At 48.8% G+C, this 21,495-nt stretch overlaps 9 protein-coding genes across 9 annotated transcripts; 5 read left to right on the top strand and 4 right to left on the bottom strand.

The window, feature by feature from the left end:
• Positions 1-39: 39 nt before the first annotated feature.
• CONPUDRAFT_53653 (Ssu72-like protein) lies at positions 40-911 on the top strand (the record flags this gene model as incomplete). The annotated part of the gene is made up of 6 exons (XM_007769130.1): positions 40-117; positions 173-204; positions 260-403; positions 456-595; positions 643-761; positions 810-911. 6 exons carry the CDS (start codon positions 40-42, stop codon positions 909-911), a joined length of 615 nt encoding a protein of 204 aa, XP_007767320.1.
• A 300-nt stretch (positions 912-1,211) lies between these two features.
• CONPUDRAFT_81880 (1-Cys peroxiredoxin) lies at positions 1,212-2,277 on the top strand. The gene is made up of 4 exons (XM_007769559.1): positions 1,212-1,335; positions 1,396-1,602; positions 1,658-1,856; positions 1,909-2,277. Exons 1-4 carry the CDS (start codon positions 1,240-1,242, stop codon positions 2,073-2,075), a joined length of 669 nt encoding a protein of 222 aa, XP_007767749.1. The 5' UTR covers positions 1,212-1,239; the 3' UTR covers positions 2,076-2,277.
• A 471-nt stretch (positions 2,278-2,748) lies between these two features.
• On the bottom strand, positions 2,749-6,342 carry CONPUDRAFT_81879 (NAD-aldehyde dehydrogenase). Its single transcript, XM_007769557.1, has 20 exons — positions 6,088-6,342; positions 5,982-6,028; positions 5,739-5,928; positions 5,616-5,688; positions 5,495-5,562; positions 5,412-5,441; positions 5,247-5,357; positions 5,037-5,193; positions 4,747-4,986; positions 4,568-4,688; positions 4,487-4,518; positions 4,424-4,435; positions 4,271-4,373; positions 4,162-4,211; positions 4,043-4,112; positions 3,528-3,991; positions 3,319-3,477; positions 3,016-3,271; positions 2,868-2,965; positions 2,749-2,814 (listed from the first exon to the last, which is right to left on the bottom strand). Exons 1-16 carry the CDS (start codon positions 6,201-6,203, stop codon positions 3,900-3,902), a joined length of 1,512 nt encoding a protein of 503 aa, XP_007767747.1. The 5' UTR covers positions 6,204-6,342; the 3' UTR covers positions 2,749-2,814; positions 2,868-2,965; positions 3,016-3,271; positions 3,319-3,477; positions 3,528-3,899.
• A 236-nt stretch (positions 6,343-6,578) lies between these two features.
• CONPUDRAFT_153272 (uncharacterized protein) lies at positions 6,579-6,907 on the top strand (the record flags this gene model as incomplete). Its single annotated transcript, XM_007769879.1, has 3 exons — positions 6,579-6,671; positions 6,726-6,835; positions 6,889-6,907. The coding sequence occupies 3 exons, from the start codon at positions 6,579-6,581 to the stop codon at positions 6,905-6,907; spliced, it is 222 nt and encodes a 73-aa protein (XP_007768069.1).
• An 83-nt stretch (positions 6,908-6,990) lies between these two features.
• On the bottom strand, positions 6,991-11,305 carry CONPUDRAFT_54955 (ribonuclease III; the record flags this gene model as incomplete). Its single annotated transcript, XM_007769239.1, has 14 exons — positions 6,991-7,199; positions 7,252-7,492; positions 7,547-7,753; positions 7,807-7,871; positions 7,922-8,000; positions 8,054-8,302; positions 8,354-8,724; positions 8,774-8,952; positions 9,001-9,043; positions 9,093-9,264; positions 9,317-10,523; positions 10,572-10,672; positions 10,723-10,841; positions 10,894-11,305. The coding sequence occupies 14 exons, from the start codon at positions 11,303-11,305 to the stop codon at positions 6,991-6,993; spliced, it is 3,654 nt and encodes a 1,217-aa protein (XP_007767429.1).
• Positions 11,306-12,638: 1,333 nt separating this feature from the next.
• Positions 12,639-15,299, top strand: CONPUDRAFT_123259 (uncharacterized protein). Its single transcript, XM_007769878.1, has 13 exons — positions 12,639-12,789; positions 12,841-13,067; positions 13,119-13,193; positions 13,247-13,418; positions 13,465-13,711; positions 13,762-13,843; positions 13,899-14,054; positions 14,114-14,308; positions 14,364-14,626; positions 14,677-14,795; positions 14,861-14,884; positions 14,931-15,004; positions 15,058-15,299. Exons 1-8 carry the CDS (start codon positions 12,660-12,662, stop codon positions 14,162-14,164), a joined length of 1,140 nt encoding a protein of 379 aa, XP_007768068.1. The 5' UTR covers positions 12,639-12,659; the 3' UTR covers positions 14,165-14,308; positions 14,364-14,626; positions 14,677-14,795; positions 14,861-14,884; positions 14,931-15,004; positions 15,058-15,299.
• Positions 15,300-15,995: 696 nt separating this feature from the next.
• Positions 15,996-16,509, top strand: CONPUDRAFT_54453 (uncharacterized protein; the record flags this gene model as incomplete). The annotated part of the gene is made up of 2 exons (XM_007769199.1): positions 15,996-16,256; positions 16,306-16,509. Coding segments are annotated over 2 exons (465 nt in total), but the record flags the coding sequence as incomplete, so codon positions are not given.
• A 1,325-nt stretch (positions 16,510-17,834) lies between these two features.
• Positions 17,835-19,293, bottom strand: CONPUDRAFT_153269 (uncharacterized protein; the record flags this gene model as incomplete). Its single annotated transcript, XM_007769877.1, has 4 exons — positions 17,835-18,031; positions 18,086-18,116; positions 18,613-18,705; positions 18,754-19,293. The coding sequence occupies 4 exons, from the start codon at positions 19,291-19,293 to the stop codon at positions 17,835-17,837; spliced, it is 861 nt and encodes a 286-aa protein (XP_007768067.1).
• A 676-nt stretch (positions 19,294-19,969) lies between these two features.
• CONPUDRAFT_123254 (uncharacterized protein) lies at positions 19,970-21,415 on the bottom strand. The gene is made up of 7 exons (XM_007769876.1): positions 21,343-21,415; positions 21,167-21,284; positions 20,806-21,119; positions 20,574-20,759; positions 20,472-20,525; positions 20,402-20,416; positions 19,970-20,343 (listed from the first exon to the last, which is right to left on the bottom strand). The coding sequence occupies exons 1-7, from the start codon at positions 21,397-21,399 to the stop codon at positions 20,128-20,130; spliced, it is 960 nt and encodes a 319-aa protein (XP_007768066.1). The 5' UTR covers positions 21,400-21,415; the 3' UTR covers positions 19,970-20,127.
• Positions 21,416-21,495: the final 80 nt, after the last annotated feature.

Raw genomic sequence — 21,495 nt, 5'->3', positions numbered from 1 at the left:
AAGGCGGAGGTCACTGCCCAACTAGGGGGATTCGGACCTATGCACTCATCTCAACCCGCGTCGCGACCTACGTACAGGCAACGCCCACTTTTCTGTGTAGTATGCGCCAGCAACCAGGTTTGCTCTGTTTACGAATTATTTTCGTTCATGAAAGCTGAGACCTGGCGATGAGAACCGATCAATGGAAGCGCACTCTATATTACAGTTAGCGCGCAGTTTTGTCGTGTCTGTCGCCCCATTGACATGTTTCATTGAAAAGAAAGGAAGGTTATCGAGTGATTTCATACGGAACTGGCTCCGCTGTCCGGCTTCCAGGCCCATCAATCGACAAGCCCAACATTTATTCCTTTGGCACGCCCTATAACACCATTTATGAAGAACTGCACGGAAAAGACCCTCGTTTGTAAGTGTGAGTTTGAGGTGCCACCGCGTCAATTTTAACACGAAGCGTCCAGATACACTGCAAATGGTTTGCTACATATGCTCGACCGCAACCGCAAAATAAAGCTTGCGCCGGAACGGTGGCAAGAAAGTAAGACAATGGCAGACATCGTCATTACATGCGAGGAGCGCTGCTTTGATGCTGTGTGTGACGGTGGGCAAACCTTACTGTGCGTTCGCTCGCAACTCATTCCAAAACAGACCTTTTGGCACGCGGTGGGGAATTCAGCCGGGTTGTTCATATCATCAACATCGAGATCAAGGATAATCATGAAGAAGCTTTTATTGCGGGGAAGGCGATTCTTGATCTGGCGGCGGCAGTGAGTTTCTTGATATTTATCACTCACATTTGACAACATTACGATTAGATCGAAGCGTCAGATGATGTTGATGAGGACATCAATCACATCTTGCAGCTGCAACAAGAAAGACACCCTCATAGTATCCTCCACGCTGTCGCGTTCTATTGAAATTGACCACGAAATACGGGTTGGGGTACAATCCGGTACTGTACTACAATGCCCCGTGGTACGTGGTGTCAGCCACGCTACATGTCATGATCACATCATCCCTAAGATGCCATACGGAGATAGATCACTATTACAGATGAACTGTTGGACGAGGATTGCGATTTGATAACACCATCTTTCGTTGTACTGGAACCATCCTCGAGATCACCTGTGGGAACGTAAGACGCCATAATTATAAGCTATCCCACATGCTCGTATATTTAAGAGGGAAGATTGACCACAGCAGTTTAGTGCACTGACAACTCATCTTCTTTCCACCTGATCCAAAATGCCTTCTCTTCGTCTCGGAAACATCGCCCCCGACTTTGAGGCTGAGACCACCGCTGGAAAGATTAAGTTCCACGACTGGATCGGCGACTCCTGGGTAAGTTCACTAAACTGCCCCTATCTTTGATCAAGATCACATACCTTTCTCTTATCTTAGGCCATCCTCTTCTCCCACCCGGGAGACTTTACCCCGGTTTGCACTACCGAGCTCGGTGAAGTTGCTCGTCGCGCAGATGACTTCGCCAAGCGCAATGTCAAAGTCATTGGTATCTCTGCCAACGGCCTTAGCGACCACGAAAAGTGGGTTGAGGACATTGAGGAATTTGGTGCCCGTTACGGTCCTACGAACGTGAAGTTCCCCATCGTAAGACTGTACTATCATGCATGTTTTTCCCGCACAACTAATAGGTATTGCTCAGATTGCCGATGAGGATCGCAAGATCTCCGTCCTCTACGACATGCTCGACGAGCAAGATGCCACCAACCGGGACGGCAAGGGCCTTCCCTTCACCATCCGCACCGTCTTCGTCATAGACCCTAAGAAAGTCATCCGTCTGATGATCGCCTACCCCGCTTCAACTGGCCGCAACTTCGACGAGGTCCTCCGTGTCGTTGACTGTAAGTCCATGTTCAGTAATCACCATGATCTATTATTCACGTATCGCTCTAGCTCTCCAGCTTGGCGACAAGCACCGTATCACCACCCCTGTGAACTGGAGCAAGGGTGAGGACGTCATTGTTCACCCCACCGTCAACAACGACGAGGCAAAGGTTCTCTTCCCCGAGGTCACCTTCCACAAGCAACCTTACCTTCGTACCACTCCCCTCAGCGGATAAATTATATAGTTAATGAATTTATATATGTAACTCAGTGTATTCTCCAGTGGCACCAATAGCATTTTTATGAGAGCAAAATTGATAATATAAACATGCAGAGATGTGTCTAGGCGCGTTGTTAACTGGTACTGAGCGCTGAGCGTCCATAACGTATAGCAGTCAACATCTTCATACATACCTTACATAAGTCTGCACTCCATCCCCATTCTTACGCTATGCTAAGCAGTACTAATTTGTGGGTAGTGTTGCCGCATTTGACGAAATGGCTGGAACCAAGCCAATGAAACTTGTACTTGCACTTATTATCAGTCCAGATGACACACCTCGGCGCTGTCTAGAGGGTGAAAACCGCAAAGACTAACACTCGGTTGGTCGGGATTAATGTGGCAAGAAAGGGTATTACAAGAAGGAAGTACTGGTTTCTCGAACCGCGGCAACACAGCAATTAACGCGATTGCATTAAAACCTCAATTGCAATATTATTTATTTTTGAGTTATCGGTGTCTCGAAGCACTCTGTCAAACGAGAATTTAATCGCACCGAGATTCAACTCGTCAACTCAGTTGAAGCTTCGAAGGCAGTTATTTAACTGTGTTAGGTTCAAAAGCCTTTGCACAACAGGTACAAAGGGACGACGCGCGTCCCGAACTGATAGATCCATTATTACGCGGTCCCGTTGTAAACCTTGACTTCATACCTCACTCGCACCCATGGCAAGCGCGGACGGTGGTGCATACAGGTATAATCATAATCGATCAGTACTTCACTCCTATTGATCTTCATTTGCTGTAGCTACTCCCTCACCGTATTCTCCCCTAGCGGCAAGCTAGTGCAGATAGAACATGCACTTGCTGCTGTCTCTCAGGGAACGACCAGTCTAGGAATCAAAGGTATGAGACATCTAGGCAAGAAGACCAGATACATAGCTAATCATGCGCAGCTTCCAATGGGATTGTTATCGCTACTGAGAAGAAGTCATCGTCAATACTCATAGACGATTCGATGCTCGAGAAGGTCGCTGTTGTATGCCCGAACATCGGCATCGTATACTCAGGCATGGGACCCGATTTCCGCGTTCTGATTGCTCGAGCGCGCAAGAGTGCGCAGGCATACTGGAAGGTCTATGGAGAGTACCCGCCAACACGAGTGCTGACGCAAGAGCTCGCTGCTGTCATGCAACAGGCCACGCAATCAGGGTTTGTTCATCCCACCTATCCCTTCAGTATACTCATTATATCGTCAGAGGTGTACGTCCCTATGGCGTATCGCTACTCGTTGCGGGCTGGGACATCAACCGTGGTCCTACATTATTCCAGGTGGACCCCTCTGGCTCATTTTGGGCGTGGAAAGCCAGTGCCATCGGGAAGAACATGACAAATGCCAAGACCTTCTTAGAGAAACGGTGCGCCTTCCACTTCCATATCATGCAGTATAAACTCACCCGGAGCGCAGATACAACGACGACATCAGCTTGGAGGATGCGATTCATACCGCTCTACTCACTCTGAAGGAGGGATTCGAGGGTCAGATGACAGAAAAGACTATTGAAATTGGTGTTGTGACCGTTCCAACGCAGGAAGAACTCGAGGAAGGTAAGATTGGAGGGGAAACCGGACGGCCAAAGCCGGTATTTAGGAAGCTGACTGAGGAAGAAGTGAAGGACTACCTGTCTTTGTAATTTTAGTAACATCATGGTCAATGCATTGATATCACAGTAATAGTACATTGGCTTGTTCAGCTAGCGAGTCGTTATGCTATACATCCAAGACGTGTCAAGATGGTTGTACATGATGGTTGTACATGTGTCTGATGCTCGACTATATTTTACAGCGGCCAGGCCAGTTTCTCGCCGTAGTTCCAGTGTACACCTTTGACCGAGGTGTACTCTTCAATGGCGTAGCTACCGAGCTCGCGACCTGCGAAGTCGTGTGAGTGATGCGTACACTTACTGGCTGGATTATACTTACCAATCCCACTCTGTTTCTTGCCACCGAAAGGAACATTGTTGGTCAGCAAGTTGTACTGGTTTACCCACACCTTTGGCGATGATGAGTAAAATTAAGAAACATATATAAGGCTAACTTACCGTCCCCGACTCAAGGGCATTCGAAACGCGCAGGCACTGTCCGGCATCATCTATATACATGAATTAAGAATTAGTCCAGGTCTAAGTACCATGCCATAAGTAGACTTACTGGAGTGTAAACCTGCGCCAAGACCATAAGAGGTATCGTTGGCGAGTTTGATGGCCTCCTCCTCGGTCTTGAACTTGCCAACCACAAGGACGGGGCCGAAGATCTGAAACCAGTAGGGTTGGATTTTTGTCAATGCCTGGGGAGTAGGCATACCTCATCTTTCACCTATTCATTCTGTCGATTAGTGAAATTCGAGTAAAACCAAGGAGATCGTACAATCTTCATGTCCTCACGAGTATTGGTGAATACTAAAGACATTAATGAGTCAGTGAAGGCTACAAGTGGCCGGGACCTTACTAGTGGGGTCTACATAGTAGCCCTTGCTTGTGCGTTTCTGTCCACCGCAGACCACTGTCGCGCCATCAGCCTTGCCGCTTTCGATGTACGACCAGATCTTATCGTATTGCATCTTGGAGACCTTCAGAATCGAAAAATATCAGCGACTGACCGCATTGGTGCCATGTCCCTGCACGAACCACGGGGCCTCCACCACTCTTTTCATCAAATCCATCGCCAATGACAAGCTCCTTGGCCCTCTGGACAAGAAGGGACACAAATTTATCGTGGATTGTGTCCTGAACGTACAGGCGAGAGCCTGCACTGCAATCCTGTCCTGAGTTGTACAGGATACCAAGGCAAACCCATTTAGCGGCCTCCTCGAGATCAGCGGACTCGAACACAAGGTGCGGAGACTTTCCGCCAAGTTCAAGAGTAACCTGATGATACGAGTTAAAACAATACGTGGCGAAAGGCCCAATCCGTCTACCTTCTTGAGGTTGCTCCTGGCAGCGGACTCCATAATCTTGCGGCCGGTGACAGTCGAGCCGGTGAAGGCGACTTTGTCAATCCCCATGTGGGCAGAAATCGCAGCTCCACCCACGTTACCGACGGAGCAGACGTGGTTGATAACACCGGGAGGGAATCTGAAGAACCAACGGTTATATTGCGTAGAGTATGAACAAGAAACCAATAGTACCCTGCCTCGACAATCAGCTTCGAGAGCAGCTGAGCGGTGAGAGGAGTTATCTCCGAGGGCTTCATCACGATGGTGCATCCGACGGCGAGGGCGGGAGCGACCTTCCAAGACCTGCCAAAACCTTCTTAGTCTTCCACTAGGTCGGATCGAGTCGTTATTTCTTACCACATGTTGATAGGATAGTTCCACGGGATACTGAGAAGTGGTGAGCAAGGTATCTATTTCATGAACACATGGCGCCTACACACATTTGACCGCAGACGCCAATAGGTTCGTGTTTAGTGTACGCCCATTTGTTTTTATCAACTTCGAGCGTCTGGAAAGATTTTTCATCAACAGAAGGAGGCCTTCACGGTCGTAGATACGCACCTGTCCTGCTATCTTGTCCGCCCAGCCAGCGTAGTATCGCAAGCAAGAAATGGTATCCCCAATATCAAAATCCCTAAGTCGGTATGTTCAAGGACGGCGCATCAACCCAAGAAATGTAAATACCTAGCAATTTTGAAAGGTTTGCCGTTGTTTAAGGTTTCGATCTCAGCGAGTTCGTCCTTATCCCTGTCGATGAGGTCGGCGAGTTTGTTAATAAGTCTCGCCCTCTCGAATCCGGAAACGTTCTTCCCCCAAGTGGTGTTGAACGCGTCGCGGGCAGCCTTGACGGCACGATCAACGTCAGCGGCGGAGGCTAACATAATATATAAGAGTCATTAAAGAAAGCTCAGCCGACTGATCATTCACCTCCGACTACAGAACAGATTTTTTCTTCCGTGGCAGGATTATAGACACTGTAGGTGGAGATTAGATAGGGGTTACGTACAATGACGATTAGTGCGATATATCTCACTCGATAAGGTCCTGGTTATCGACGGAAGGAACGAACTCGTTGTTAATGAAGAGACCGGTAGGGATCTCGACTACTCGGCCCGTAGCGGTGACGGAGACGCGTGCTATGGTGGCCATGACGGAAGGGAAGGATGGTCAATCGCTGGGGAGCGTAAGAGCGAGTGCTATTTATGAGTTTAACCAGCTGTGGGAGGCGTTTTGGATTCAGTTAGCTCGGTTCTCAATATCAATGATAGCAAGCTTTTGTAGACATCTCGATACAGACTCCGGTCAGCTGAAAATTGTTGGCACATGAGCACATCATCCTATGTAATCCGATCCTTATCCAATGGTAGCCAAGGTGGTGCAGTATCTGTCTGCACTGCCGGATCCTCCGAACCGACTGAAGCGAGGAGCAGTGTACCCTTATAAGTCGCGTGGCGAGGCTAACCTCGAAGTACGCACGGTCACAAAGTGCAGATCTTTCCCACACGCTCTTTCCGTCCAACAGCCATGTCCATGCTCACTCGCACTCCCGCCGTCATCCGCTCGAAGGTCGCCCATGTACGCGTCGCCCCTTCAGCGCGCTTCGCCCATGATTACCATGTATGCTCAAAGTTGAATTGTACTTGATCGCTATCTTACAACCCGTTTCGACAGCACCTCCCCTTCGCGCTCCCCGGCAAAAATCGGCTGGGTTTCGGAGTTAAGGTGTTTGCCTACTTGATCACCGGGTTCAGCATACCATTCGTTGCCGCTGCTTACCAGCTGTGAGTTCTCGTATGTTTTACAATTGCACTGTCTTATCCTTCTACTCCTATAGCAAGAAGTCTGCTGCTTAAGAGATTGAATGGAGGGCAGATATACATGGACTTGCACCACATCACATCCTGGCTATAGTGTCCACAATAGAATTTAACGTTGATCATTCGCCCTCTTCTACCCATTCCGCAAGCATGATGTCCACAGTATTGTTTTTCTTCTTACTAGACCCCTGCGCCCGACAATCGCACGTGCGTACCATGAACTCGGGATCACCCTCCAATGCATCTAGTGTTTCCATGCATGCTAGCCGACGGGCAGCACTTTGTGTATCGCTGGTGGCTTCTGCGACCAATGTGCCGTGGACGACAACTTGGGCATGTTTAAGTACTTATAGACGACACAGACTGCAGCGTTTCCTCACCTTTACAAAATTTGAATTGACCATCTCCCTTTCCTTTGTCAAGCTCGTATTCCTGGCAACCATGGGCTTGTAGAAGATCAAACAAAATTTTGGCAGGGTGCTCAGTTATTGTTTTTAGCGTGATGTATTGATCGTAGAAGGGCATCAAGACCTCGTCAAAGAAAATCTCGATGCTCAAGGGTTCGAAACCATCCGAAATATACAAAGCGCCTATGATTGATTCTACCACGTCGGATAACGCCTACAACGCGAACTTATTACTTTTTGGAACTGTCTGAGTATATCTTACTCGTACCTTAGGCGGAGTGATGTGCAGCCAGAACTGGCCGATGGGTGTACCGTCTCTCAAACTCGCGGTTCGCACTTCTTGTTCCTTGGCTTTGAGGTCTCTGGCATACTTCTTGAAGGACTCTGAGACTTCGTAGTCATCCACGAGCAGGTGTTCATTCAAGCCTGACCACACACAAATTGCTGCTAATGCCGAGTTTGCTACCATGGCACTCTGATTTGGTTGGTCAACTTCTGGCCATTGAGTTGGTCACTGGCGAATCATACCTTGAGAATTGTCATGACACCAGGAGAGAGTGACTCATCACGGTGATATATGTGGCGAACCACCACTACCATTCGTCAATATTGTGACTTCTACTGATCGGTTAACAAATCTTACTGAAGTCCAGTATTGCGTCTCCAAGGAATTCCAGACGCTGGTACGTTGTTGCATCGTAGCCTTGGATGGATCCATGGGTCTTGCATTCTACGATTAAGAAAACATCGGAAAATATTAAAAGGATATACACACCAATGCTTGCGCTAAAAGATGCGGATACTTGACTTTCCTTCTTACAAGCTTTTCCACGAATTCCAAACTTCGTGGCGGAAGCGCAGCTGAAACTCTAGGTGGCGGGGTAAGGACTTTCCGTCCAAAGTCAGACCATTGTTCCACAGAATTCAACGGGATGGTGAGCGCCTTCATAACTCTCAGTGCCACATCGCAACCTCCAGAAAGGTATGCGGCTCCAATGATAGCCTCAACGACGTCGGCGATTGTCTGAAGTCGATATATAGCAATTGTAGACGTTCGAGTGCAAACAAATCAAACCTTATCACCTAACCATTGAGTGACCTGGTCTTGGTTTTGCTTCCTCACCTTCTTTTTGGTACGTGCTTGAGTGGTGTCTGGATGTGGTCGAGTATCAACGACTGTTGTATCAACTGCGCTTGCTGCGTGCTCGTCATGGCGCTGGTGAGCTATCGGAGGGCATTTATCGAGCGTGTAGTTCGTTGGAAGCCATAGTTTTAGGCTGAGAGGTTTCCCTTGGATATACGGAGGCAGCTCTATTGCAAGTGCATTCTGAAGAAGAGCTTTATTACTGGTCATCTTCTGGCGTAAGTTGTGCAGGGAGCCTTCCGCATGGGCAGGATAAATGACGAAGACATATATGGAGGTGATATACTTGAGAAAGGCATCACCTGCATTCGGTTAGCATTGTGTGCGACACTTATCGTGTGCAGTTCTTACCGAGAAGTTCGAGGCGTTCATAGTCAAATGCATATAGGGCCGAGGGTGCGGACAGAGCCGACAATAGAAGGCCCTCGGTTATCTGATGCTCGAAAAGCATGGCATTAAGCTCCTTAGCGATGAGGATATTGTCAATTCGCTGAGTGACTGATGGCAACAGTAGGGCCATCCGATATACACTATAGAAACGTGAGCCCATAGCATTTGCAGGTAGCTTCCAAACTCACTTCGCAGGAATCGTGTATTTCGCCGTAAGTTCCGGGATCAAATCTAACGTAAGATTAGAACTGAGTATCGAAGAGCAGTGATCTTGCCTTACACCTGGCTGTAGGCTTCCCTACTTCAGCAGCTGTCTTGAGTGGGTTCAAAAGGTTGGATAGGTTTGGGACTTTAGACACTTGAATCAGAGGCTGTTCGTAATTTTTGAGACCTTCAAAGTCTTTTCGTCGGTCTTTGACGTAGTCCAGAATGCTTTCAAACTCTGCTTCCCGCTACGCGCGCTAAGTCACCACGTTTGCCAGATCGAACAGATCACAGACTTACGAGAGCATCGTCAGGCTTGCTTTTAGGTTTCAGATCAGTCCGAACGGACTCGACGTAGTATCGGCGAGTAAATTCTACCCATCTGTCTTGTACGACCACGCCCTCTAAGTCATGTTGGGACCGTAGATCAGACGGATGGAGAGGAACCAAGGCTTCACCACACGCAGCCTCGACTATATCCCATGCAACGTAGCCGGGTCCACGCAGCTCAACCTTCCCGGCTGAAAGAGTGTGGTCGCCGACCGGAGCAAAGAAATAAGGCGCTTGATCAAGGCCGCAGGAGATGGGTTTGTTAGACATAGAACGGCACAGTCGAACAGTGAAAGAGTGCAGCTGGGAGAGCTCATCCTCGCCAAGCTCTAAAGAAGGCCCACATTGGACAGTCACGGAGACAGGGACTCCGTCAAGATATATAATGATATCATCCATAGAGGGAAATGGCAAGCTGGTGACCAAAAGAAGCGGTCGATATGACGGATCTTCAACAAACAGGACGACAGAGTACATGCGTGGAGATCTCTGCCTCGTTAAACGGTCCCAAAGGCTGGGCTTCTTCCTGAGATAACAATGAGCGCTCGTTGGTCCATCGAGAGGCGCATCATTTTGAGAGAAAGAACGGTTATAAGAAAATAGAGCATGAGGAAGTGCGCCAATTTCATGGAGTTGCTCGCATGCACCATAACACGCAAGGCGACGAGCTTTCATAGAGGTGAGAGCATAGGGTCCTGAGTATTTGACATTTGGGAGAAGTCCAGGCAGATTCACAGTGCATTGGAAGAGACAGGCGCCATCTTTTCTCTCAGACTCCAGCAGCAACAGAGGTTCATCAGGAGCAGTGTGCATCATCCTTTGCAGATTGCTGGCCAGTCGATAGATAGCAACGACAGCATCGTTGACATGAAGATGCCCTGCCGTAGTAGGGTCGATTAAGTATCTACCGTCGGCGCAAAGCAAGGGGAAAGCTTCCTCATGGAGGTAATGATCTTGAGGGCTCTCGTACAACAGGGAAGAGGGGGCGCAACACTTTCCGTTTCGTACTAAAAAGTCGATCCAACGACCATCTTGCCGAGCACACTCGGAAACTCGGGACAAAGTGCGACGTTGAGCATCATTTCCCTTCTCGATCATGTGCACTAGCTGGCTTAGGAATCCACGACATTGAGCCCTGCTATAGGCGTAAGATACCTGGCTTTCGATGACATTGAAGCTTAAGAGAAATTAGCATGAGCGACATCAATGCTCATGGGGTACTAACCGGATGATAACGTCCACTTTGGGTACACTCAAATCTTCTATTGATTGTGACACAATGAGAACGTTGTATTTTCTCGAATGAAATCCATCTAAAACGCTTCTCTATATGCTCTCCGATAAGTGCATCACGTTTGACGTCAAAAACAACAAACCTCTAGCTCAGGATCATCAACGACGGTCTGTGGAACAACACAAGGCAGTATGAAGCCTAGCTCCCCCGTGAGAGATAATAGCAACTCAGTTAGTGCCACGCCTATGCATTCTCGTTGCACTGCGGTACTCACATTGTTAGTTTATGCCATCGCTCGTGGTTCAACACTCACCATGAATGACACAGCGGAAGCGGCCTTTGTACGGGTCGCAGGCCTTGAGTACGTTCACCAGTTCAGTAAATTTCGAAGTGACATTGGTTTTTTTAGTGGAGTTCTCGAAACTTGGCATTGAGAAAACCCAGTCCCGAAGAAGAAACATGGATTCCTTAGTTATTTTGTAAAAGGAGCCATTTTCGCTTGGAGGGGTTTCGCTGACATCCTTCAGGATACGGCGCAAATAGAGATCGCAAGCACATGGCCCCAGTTCAGTCAGTACGCAGCGAGCATTCTCAAGATACCAGCGAAAGGGAGAGACATCAGTCGTAAGCTGCTTGATGTGCTGGAAAAACTTTGTCTCGCCCGCCAAACTAGTTGGCTCGTATGCGACTAGTCGTTCAGATGGTGCACTGATAGCCGAACTCATGACTTGTTCTTGAACGACCTTGGCATGATATTGCTCTTCCAGCTCGGTTGTTGATGATACCAGGGGTTCACTGCACAAAGCAATTACGTTGGGGCACACGTTTGAGCGTGATGGATGACGAAGCCATTTCATCAAGACCTTGGTGGCGAAAGAATTGTCTGAGGTTGTTTCCTGAGCATTCAAGATGACGATGGTTGCTATAAGACCGCAGTTTATGCCTCCTGAGCACAAGGTTTCCAGCAAGACCTAGTAACATAGTAAGCAGCTTAAGCAAGCATCAAAACCTGGTGGAATCACAGTAGTGGTCGTTGTTAAGACATGAAGACCAGGTTGATCTTCACGCACTTGGTGAAGAAGCGACGTTCCTGGAGAGGAAATGGAGACAGGTAGGCAATAAACCATTTGAAGTTCAGAATACAATATGCGAGCTTCCGAATCATCACTTGATAGTGTAAGCATGATCCATCCAAATTAAATGGTCGGGGACCTACCGAGTGGCGACCACTATGAGTTGTTTAGAACTTGACCCCGCCCGATGTGTACCCGTGCAAGCCGCTGACAGGAAGCATACCAGCGCTTCTTTGGCGGCTTTACATGCAATCGTTCATGGGGCGAAGTTGGTGAATGTATTGATCAGCACATACCTTCATATGACCCAAGCTTAAAGATAGCTGGTAAAAGAACAGTATCAGACCTTTATAAGAGACAAACTGGAGTGAAACCATGATTACTATTATGCCACCTTGCATACTGAAACACGTCGGCCTGCTGACAGAAGTAGTTAATAGAGAGCAGGGAACAGCTGCAGAGCCGCACCTCATCTACGCTTTCAACTCTATTTTCAATGCCTTGAACAAGGCATTCGTCTAGATCATCAGTTTTACGGCTTTTGGGTGTTTTACCGACTTCAGTGTTTGTAATACGTCTTTTCCCTAACACTCCAGCACTCGCGCTGGAATCTGCGGTGGCATACTGCATAGCGTTCTGAGCCAGTGAAGTTTCGTGAGCGAGTGCCAAAGTTGGACCGCCCTCGTCAATTTCATCCAGCTGAGCGCACTGTGATGTATGTCCCGGTGCAAGGTATGCTGCCTTGTATCTGATCGAGATCGATGATGGATTATGAACTGGGGTGTAATCGATGGTCGTGATTATATCTCAAGCTATATGGCGATGTCTGATAGCTTAATGCAGGGGTGGGGCTAGAGCTCACAGTGATGATGTTGAAAGTTACTTACATGGACAACATATGCGCGTGTTTCGCACGGTGGTCATTTGATCAAATGAGGCCAGTCCAGCATAGCATTGTCACATACATGTAGGCGCTGGTCTCTGTGCCAATTCCTTCTCAGATGTGATGTTCAATAACTCGCTCCTCCTTCGCTCAGTCGACCATGATGCCGAATCAGACTCTGCAGAAACGTTGCCGAGTCCTAGGCAACGGGTGACCTCCGATCTGTGCCTTCCATCCAGACTGCCTACTACTGGTCTGTCTTTTCAGTGATGCCGTACAGCGGTCCACGCCAACCTGCGCAAAGGCTTTTTGCAGCGCGAAGCCGAGCAAGAAGCACCCAAGGCCATACTCAGGCAACTAAGGCGCAGCCCAACTCCGACCAGCCCTGTGAATATTGAAGAAGCTGAAGCACCTGCTTCGCCAACTGAACGACACGACAGCACCTCTTCCGCACCTCCGAGTCCAACTCTTGCTCTCAATCGAGGCACTTCATTTGTGCGGGGTAATCAATCGGGCTGGAAAGAACCCCAGGTAAGTTGACTTTTGTGACGGTGGATGAGCTTGGCTTAGCAAGCCTCTTAGCCATTCGAAGTTTTCCGGGCGATCGAGCGTAAGGACATCATGTTTCTCATGGAAATAAGAGATAGAGCTTTCCCGGTATGAATTCCTCTTTCTTCAAATAATTATGACCCATGATGGTAGCGGCGCAGCTGTTACTTCGCAAGACCGGCGATGCGACACCGCTATTGCATGCCATGCGGATTGGTACGTCGCATCGCGATGTGACCATTGTCTTGCTTGGAGCCTTCTCTCGCTGGGTTAATCATCTGGAAGACAACGAAGTCCGCCTACCCCGTACCAAGGTCATTCTCAAGGCACTCCGTGAGATATTCTCGTCAATGACGAGGCTCTTACTGAGCTCAGCCAGGAACCAATCTCAAGCTCGCCATTGACTACGGCCTTCATAGGTCGCAGAGCGATCTCGTGGCCTCTTTCCTGCAGGCCCTCGTCATGAGTGAGGGGGACAAGTGGGTGGCATCACAAGTTTCGTCCGTGAGCCTATCACTGCGAGCCGGAACGGAAGGCAAACCTGTCGCTACAGCGGGTTCCGCCGTCAGAAAGTTTGCCACACGAGAGCTGAGCAAAGCTGATGCTATAGCGGCGACTGAGGACTAGTAGGGCTTAGTACGCCACTCATGTCAGCCGTCGCTGATCACCCACCCAGCATAGCAAATGCCACGGCAGATCTCCTCATGTTAGCTTCATGGTCTATGGCCATGGAGTTCATTGAGAGCGATCCAATACCGGTAGGTCTGTGCCCATCGAGAAGATATCCCCCGCTGATCATCTCACTCACTAAAGTCTTACTATTTTGCCCGCGACGACCGTGTCTTCAAAGCATTCGCTGATCGACTAGATACTCACTCAAGCGCTATCCGCCAGTCCCTGAGCAAACGTCTAAAGTGGCAACTTAGGGTGCTGAGAGCAGTGCTCCAAGGAAGAAATGCTACCCTTCGGGTTCGCACTGCCATGTCCCTTTTTTCGGTGTTTGCCTTACAACTCTGATTCATTGACAGAGTAAAGTGGAGCTTTTGGCCGGGGAGCTGGATGAAGGAGAGGGGGTCTGACATCGCTAATGTTTTTATTACTTCCAGTTAACTTGAAGCTTGCAACCCTGAGGACTTTTAAGCCTGCGTTGTATTGGCTGTTGGTGATCTTTAAGTTCGTAATTGCTCGTACAAGGTGCCCTCCGGATACTAGCTCAAATCCAGGTCAGGGCGTATCATCGAGCATACAGCAAAACTCATATACGCGTCGGGCTCTCAGAGCTTGTTCTTTCCCTAGTAGTCCTCTCTACTGCCCATAGGGAAGACTCATGTAATATATGGTATGAGATATGCCCGAGCCCATGTACACATGCACTTGTGTGCTGGTAACACAATCCATTGTGATCCAGTCTCTCTGGATCAAACCACTAGTTTCATCCCTGCCCACCAACACCACCCGCCGATAAGTGCTAGACTCGCCACGGCCCAACTTACGTGCAGCTGCACGACGGTGTATAACCAAACAGTAGCGAACGAAGGGCACTGGAGACCATGAGTCTTAGCATCTGCTCCATAAAGGGGGTTTAACTTACTTGTCTCATCACAACTAACCAAGAACCTCTGTTTACGAGCCATACCATTCTGGGCCCCACCAAAAGGGAGGTGAGAAACATGGCTGCTTGTACACGTATGTCATTCTTGTGTCGGTTTGCTGATACACAGTGAGCAATGGACGGCTCAGTCAGCGAGCTTTCAACGAGTTGTTCTCCCACTTACTATAGAATATGAAGACAAACAATACTGGAGAGTCATCAGCATAAAGCCTAGTGCACATAAAATGACATACTTGGCACATTAGTCACTAATCTTTGTATGTATTCTCCGAAAGGAGGGCGGTTTGAATATTGTTGATGAACCAAACTTCCGGGGCTTCAACGATTTGCATGAGGAGAGAGGAAAATCAGGATACACACATATCCATGAGTAGCAAGAAGAAGGCGAATGGGATTGTGAGCGTGACCGCTCTGAATATTTCTTCGGCCAGAGGTTCGGATTCATCTGGCTGAGGTGGCTGGGAAAAGGGTTGTGAAGGTTTCGGAACCTGCTTCAAGATACCTGACTCTTGCACTAGACGCCACTGCTCATCTTCTGGGATTTCATGGATAGAGGAAGAGGAAGAGGACTGTGTAGGACCCTTGGCGGATTTGCGGTTCCTCGCCATAGAGAGTACCTGCAAGTACTTTGAACAGGTATGACGGAATCATATTACCGCCGAAACGCGAAGGACCCGAGATGCTAAAACGTCCGAGGTCCGACGGAGACTTTGACGACCACCATGTCCGAGTCTGATCATGCTGAACTCCTGGACACCCTTCAAGCATATGGCCAAAATTTCTTAGCATCCTTCAAGCTCCCTCAAACATCTTCGAAACCGAGAGATCGTGGCCCTTCTTCGCAAACGGACGCAGGAAATGAAGACTCCGAAGACGAATGGCAGGGCTTTAGTGCAAGAGAGGCAGAGGAATCAGTGGCAGCTGTTTCTTCGAAGGATATTGGCAAAGTGATCGGTATGAATGTCCATACAATCAAACCATTTTACTAGTAAATAACATGTGTGCAGTCTTCGATGAACAAAAACGCAATAGTACCCCTGCCTCAGACGGAACGAACATCTTTATATCAAAAAATCAAAGCGTTGCCCTTCAGAACGCATTCATGGTAAGTCGCTGCCTGTTACGATATCGTCACTGATGCTTCATACGATTTTAAAGTCTTCCAAAGCGTCAAAAGTTACATCGAACATGACTGATTCGCAAACTCGAAAGAAGGATGCGTTGGATCAAGACTTAGACTCAGTGTACGGGTGATTTACCCTCTTCCCATGATCAGTCACTCACGGTAATAACGCAGATCCAACTTAAAAAACGACGCCTTGCTACATCAGTTGATACATACGAAACTGCTGTCTCCTTTTTCAAACCCAGAGCTAAGTTTGACTCACTCCCAGAGAGAAAAGGCGTTAGCGGGCCGTGTTAAAGAGGTTTCTGGCAAGTCGAAGCTAGGAAAAGGGGAGTCGTCAACGCGACAAGAAGAGCATAACCAGGCGTCTCAAAAGGTCCGCGCAGGGCTTCAGCGAAAAATGGCAGAACGAGATCACAACAAAGTAGAGGAGGTACCGATTGAAACTATCCTCTTGGCTTATTCCGACTCACGAATATTAGGCCAAAGACCTTGGGACTTATCATCCATATCTCAAACGACAATTTGAGTCAGAGTCATCACAAGCACATACTAGAAAACGAGCAAGGGGCTTGGGCATGGGAGTGGGTAGATTCCAAGGTGGGGTGCTCAAATTGAGCAGAGACGAAATAGCCAAGGCAACTGGCAGTAATTCCCGTGCCGGCAAAGGGAAACGAAGAAAATAACAATAATAACAAAGGTACAACGGGTCATGGATGCGTTACAGTGATTGATATGTCGGCCCGGGGATAGCAGTCATTCAATCTGGTCGCCGGCTAGAGGAGCGGTAAGTCATGCGAGATCTATCAGATGCTGTATTATCTGAACGGGATCTTGGATATTCGCAAGGGGCAGTCAGAACTGTAATTCCGGACCTTGACTGGGGGGGGATCCATCCCCTACTGGTGTCTGGGGTCGTGTCAAGGAGCAGAAGTACACAGCCTTATGGCGAAGTTATGTCCGAACTCGTTACCTTCGGCATACGCAAGTAGAATACAATCTAATAGCATGATTTCGAATCGAGGACATGCTCGGTGCCCTCCCTACTAACTTTATACGAAGAGATTGTATCTTTGAGCTCGAGGGGGGTGGTTTTGGTTAATACGGGGTAGAAGCCCCTGTTGGCCGAGCGCTACAAATAGATGCAAAGCCCGCGCGCGATCTACGTCGCGTTGAGCGCGCCGACAGAGGGTATGTCTTACTCCTGCAACCTTCTTTGATTTCCTTGCTTAATTTTTATTATCACCTGTCCCAAGGATCGCCCGCTTTTACCTTGACAGTTTCAACGGCCAAAATGGAGGCTGATACCATTACCAAGGATTCAAACTGCTTTCTCTGTGGAAATTTGTTTCGCTCAGATGAATCATGGCTGCATAGCGGTCATACATTGAAAGCAATGCAAGGAGTGACAGAGGATGGCCTCCGTGAAAAAGTGTGATAACTTCTAGCTTCCTTTCACTTGCCTTATTTCTTACACATCTGTGCAGGTGTCAATTAGTCATGTGTGCGGCTTCTGTGGCAAGCCTTTGTGTGCAAGTGTTCGACTAGAAAAACAAGCATGGGAAGATATACTACGGAGTCCCAATGCCCTCGCTTTCACATTTTACAACTTGCTTCAACTCGCTTGTCAACTCGCAAGTGGCAGTAATAGTACTCACTCCCAGCGCCAGTGGCTCATTTAATTGCCTCGGATGATGGGCTACAGACTTCTATGGATTAAATATTACAACTATACTGTGACAGAACTCTACGATATACGCATGTTTACGTCTGACAGTAAATAGAGTAAATCTGATGCTTCACTCACTCGAGTTGCAGGCGACTCGCAACCTAGTCGGAGTTGAATCGTGGGAGCGTCTGCAGTGCCATAATTGCCTTTCTTGGCCGACTTGCGGCTGTGGTATCCGTGACGCGCGGCTTGGTGTACGGGGTCCTGCATGGAAGGTCTTGGTCCGATATTTACAGTTGTGACTGCCCCTTGGATATTCGTCAACGCAAGTCTCGCTTCTGACTAAAACTGCTTACGATGGTTGTCGCCGAAAATCATCACCTGGATGCATGTGTTGTGGTGCTCGCGAACTGTACGAGCCTGTTCGCCCGTAATCATTCCATCTATCGTCGTCGTCGTAGCGATCGTCATGTCGGTGGCGACGTCTTCGGTAGTCGTCCTGGTGGTGATATTTCGAGGAATTATATTCGGCGTCATATCTGATTGGGGGGTACGTCAGACCGCTGAAGCTGAAAGCTGATGCCATTACACACCCTCTTCGGTGATGGCTTGGCTGGTGTGGATCTACACGTAGGATATGAGGCTCGCTGTGGTGATACCGACTTCTGGAGTCTTGGTCATATCTGTCGCCAATATTTAGCGCCTCACTTGCTCTTGTGCTTCCTGCAAGTGACGAAGCCTGCCTGTAAATCTCTCGGCCCCGGACGTCTTGCACGATAAATGGTGCCGGCTGGACTGGCGGCCCTCCGTCGAAATTTCCAACTCTAAGAAGACTTGTCAAACCGTAAGCTCCATCTCTTGCCAGATCGTACATACCTCGTTATCTCATTTCCATGCTCGTCTTGGAATATCACCTTCATACCACCTGGTATTATATAATAGATTGGCGGACTCGAGGGACGCCCTGGGATCTCTCTCTTGATATGACCCTGGTCATGATAATGATACTTGTCGTCGTGAGGGATATCTCGCCGGCGAGGTTGCCTATAATGCTCCGAAGGCATGTCCCGTTCCTACTCATTTTAGCGCAAAGTTGGCTGTAGCACGAATGACTACAAACCTCATTCATAGTAGGCGAACCTAGTCTTGCTGTCTTTGGTGCTCTGCTTGAAATGCCGTCTGGCATTAATCCTTCCAGCACAGGCGGGACATCCTGCGCAGGCGGTCAGGCAGAGCCCTTCACAAACGCGCTGGATCTTACCGGCATTAATACTGTGGGCTGGGTCCCTTCAAGGTGTGCAGCCTCAGCAGCGTCCATAGAGTCCATTATGGGACCAGTCATTGCGGTAGGCACTGGAGCGGCCAAAGGCGAACCCATCTCTCTGCTCTCTGCTTCCTCCATGTCGCCTGCCTCGGAGTCAGCCTTACTACTAGCAGCGATCATCACCGCATTCTCCGGGATATGTCTCTCTTCGTGCATGGACATGTCCTGCGAACCAGTCACAGGCACATGCGTTGGGACACGGGGCACTCGTCCAGAGGAGTGTTCTCTCCTCGTACGGTGAGGTGACCTCGATGGCCAGGATTCCTCCATTTCTGGAGGAATATAACCTTGCGGGGAAGGCGGCTCCAGATCGTCCGGTCCGTGCATGGGCGGTTGCCTCGATCCGTGTCGGTGGATTAAGGGCGCCCTGTATCGACGAGGTGCTCTCCAGCGCTCGTCATCTTCTTGCATGGCTTCAAAAGAGCCTGGCATGGGACTACCATCCTCCCGCTCAACGGAAGGGATAGGGTTTGACATCATTGGTCGCTGTATGTTCATGGCACCTGCCATAATTGCGTTCGGATTGTCTACCCTAACGTATGCATCGTCGTAATTTGTTTGCTCGGTTGGGGCTCGGGAAGGAATAGGCGTAAACATCTAATATTATGCGATTAGTACTTCATTGAAATATGGCAATCACTATCCTACCGGTTCTCTTCTCTACAAGAAGAGTTAGCTGCTGAGAAAGTCCATTAGTAACAGATGAGGATTACGCTCACTCTTTTGACCTGGTCATGCCGCTCGAGATTAGGGGGTGCGGGGCCATATCTCTCTGGCTCTACTTCGTAATCGTCAGAATACCCTTGGATCTCTTGTGGTTGACGATGTTCACGACGACTGCGAAAGGGTGCGCGAAACATTTTGAACATGTTGAAGGGTGTCGAGTTTACAGGGAAGATATATCCCGCAATACACGCAAGGGAAGCATTTTAATGTCGCGATGCATGCGGTCACCATGAGGGAGATGTGTGTAAATGATAGGCACGCCTGCCGTCACACACCCACGATTGAGTCTCGGTCCTGATAAAATGCACAAAGTCCGATCATAGCTATAGTGTGAGGGCGATATACGCCTCCACATAGAGCCGCCTGCTCATAAGCTGTTCTAATTGAACAATGTATGCTGTATCTGTAGCTCGATAGGGACTTTGAAGGCGAGGCACATATCGAACAAGATATAATTCATGGTGTCAAAGTGCCACGCTAAGACGACATGCTCACTCAACATGGCTTGTTAACAACCAGATTAATTGTGATAACTCTAACGGCCTAAGAAATCGCCACTCCAGCATTCACAATATTCACATCGCATCACCGATCATCGCGACCCAGTCGTGATACATGATCGAGTGCTTGTGCCACCTTGCTAATGGCTTCAGCTACCGTGCCAATGGACGATGGGTCCCCTATGGCAGGTGAGGCGCATAAAACACTCAGCTTATCTGTAAGCGTCTGAAGCGATAATTCTAGAGCTTGAGTTGATGCGTGTAGTGTTGAGGCATGTACAGCTCGTGGCTGAGATGAAATCTGTGAGGATGTTAGCGACAGTGCCCTCAACAGGTGATTGAGGGGTGGTCAGACGAACCAACTGGGACGTCTCCTTTTGGGTATGAGATCAGATGCAACTCTAACGGGAGCTACGGATGTGCTCTTACCTGATGCTTGATAGTCGGCGGGATGGGCGCCGACAGAATTGTCGTTCCCAGAGACTGATAGAACGATAAGTAGGATGGAGCAGAGGCATTCGAGTGGTTTACCTTTAGGCGATCAGATCTGGCATCACTGACGGCCTCGCCCCAAGGCAATGTCGAGGGTGCAGTGCCATTTCTTGATGAGGTTGGGACGGTCGTTTGGACAGAGGACGACTCTGCATCAGTGGCTACGATGGTCAACCGTTGTGACCCAGGTTCACACATGTATACCGTTCCGCAAATAACGCATTCCTGGTCATGAGTGAGCAATGGAGACTCCAATAGATGCAACTCATACCATGCGAGGATCCTTCCCCCCACCAGCTTTCGGGGGCCGAACCAGAGGTATGCCAAAACATCTGGCACCGGGACACTCTTCTCCTAACATAGCCCACCCTTTGAGCAGGCGTTTGCCGATCTCTGAGGAAGCGAGGTCTGATTGTTGACGGCGACGAATTACATCTTCTGTTTCAATCGGTGGTGCAAAGGTAGGAGAGCTGAGCGAACTCGAGATCTCTGTTGGAGGTGTGGATGGGCGTGATTCCATCGAGCGTGAGGAAACAGTGGATGCTGATTGAGAAGGAACAGAAACAGAGGACTCATGCTGTGTAGCTACGCCTCTTCAGCTACAAGAAGTTGCATGGAATAGGTTTGCTTACAGGATGAGCCGGTGACATCACAATGAGCACAGAAGAGCGCGGACGAGCTGCTGCCCGGCGGAGGTCGCATTAGAGGGACATTGCAATCGGCATTTTGACATATTATATCTGTTAGAACCTGAAAGAATGCCTCAGAGACAGTACTATATGTGTTGCAAGATATCATGAACGCGCACCCATCCTTGTATCATATACTCCGCGAGCTTGTTTGGGACGTCTATCAATCTGCTCATATGTGGTACTAATTGGTGGTCAACTTTGGAGAAGAGAAGTATGGATTTGTTATCTTGGACATGAAATCGGACAAACCTCGGACTGAGTGTCAAATA

This window comes from Coniophora puteana, assembly GCF_000271625.1.
Source record: "Coniophora puteana RWD-64-598 SS2 unplaced genomic scaffold CONPUscaffold_5, whole genome shotgun sequence".
NCBI classification, from domain to species: Eukaryota; Fungi; Basidiomycota; class Agaricomycetes; order Boletales; family Coniophoraceae; genus Coniophora; species Coniophora puteana.
The sequence above is the reverse complement of the archived record's forward strand: the minus strand, read 5'-3'. Positions and strand labels throughout refer to the sequence as shown.

Bases quoted from the DNA above. Each gene is read 5' to 3' on its own strand.
- CONPUDRAFT_81880 (XM_007769559.1), top strand. From the start codon at position 1,240: ATGCCTTCTCTTCGTCTCGGAAACATCGCCCCCGACTTTGAGGCTGAG. The intron at 1,603-1,657 runs GTAAGACTGTAC...GGTATTGCTCAG, and splicing joins CGAACGTGAAGTTCCCCATC to ATTGCCGATGAGGATCGCAA. The intron at 1,857-1,908 runs GTAAGTCCATGT...GTATCGCTCTAG, and splicing joins GGTCCTCCGTGTCGTTGACT to CTCTCCAGCTTGGCGACAAG.
- CONPUDRAFT_81879 (XM_007769557.1), bottom strand. From the start codon at position 6,203: ATGGCCACCATAGCACGCGTCTCCGTCACCGCTACGGGCCGAGTAGTC. The intron at 6,029-6,087 runs GTGAGATATATC...CTCCACCTACAG, and splicing joins GATAACCAGGACCTTATCGA to TGTCTATAATCCTGCCACGG. The intron at 4,113-4,161 runs GTAAGTTAGCCT...TCATCGCCAAAG, and splicing joins ATGCCCTTGAGTCGGGGACG to GTGTGGGTAAACCAGTACAA.
- CONPUDRAFT_123259 (XM_007769878.1), top strand. From the start codon at position 12,660: ATGTTCAATAACTCGCTCCTCCTTCGCTCAGTCGACCATGATGCCGAA. The intron at 12,790-12,840 runs GTCTGTCTTTTC...ACCTGCGCAAAG, and splicing joins ATCCAGACTGCCTACTACTG to GCTTTTTGCAGCGCGAAGCC. The intron at 13,194-13,246 runs GTATGAATTCCT...GTAGCGGCGCAG, and splicing joins TAAGAGATAGAGCTTTCCCG to CTGTTACTTCGCAAGACCGG.
- CONPUDRAFT_123254 (XM_007769876.1), bottom strand. From the start codon at position 21,399: ATGAGCAGATTGATAGACGTCCCAAACAAGCTCGCGGAGTATATGATA. The intron at 21,285-21,342 runs GTGCGCGTTCAT...GCATTCTTTCAG, and splicing joins AGTATATGATACAAGGATGG to GTTCTAACAGATATAATATG. The intron at 20,526-20,573 runs GTAAACCACTCG...TCGTTCTATCAG, and splicing joins CCAGATCTGATCGCCTAAAG to TCTCTGGGAACGACAATTCT.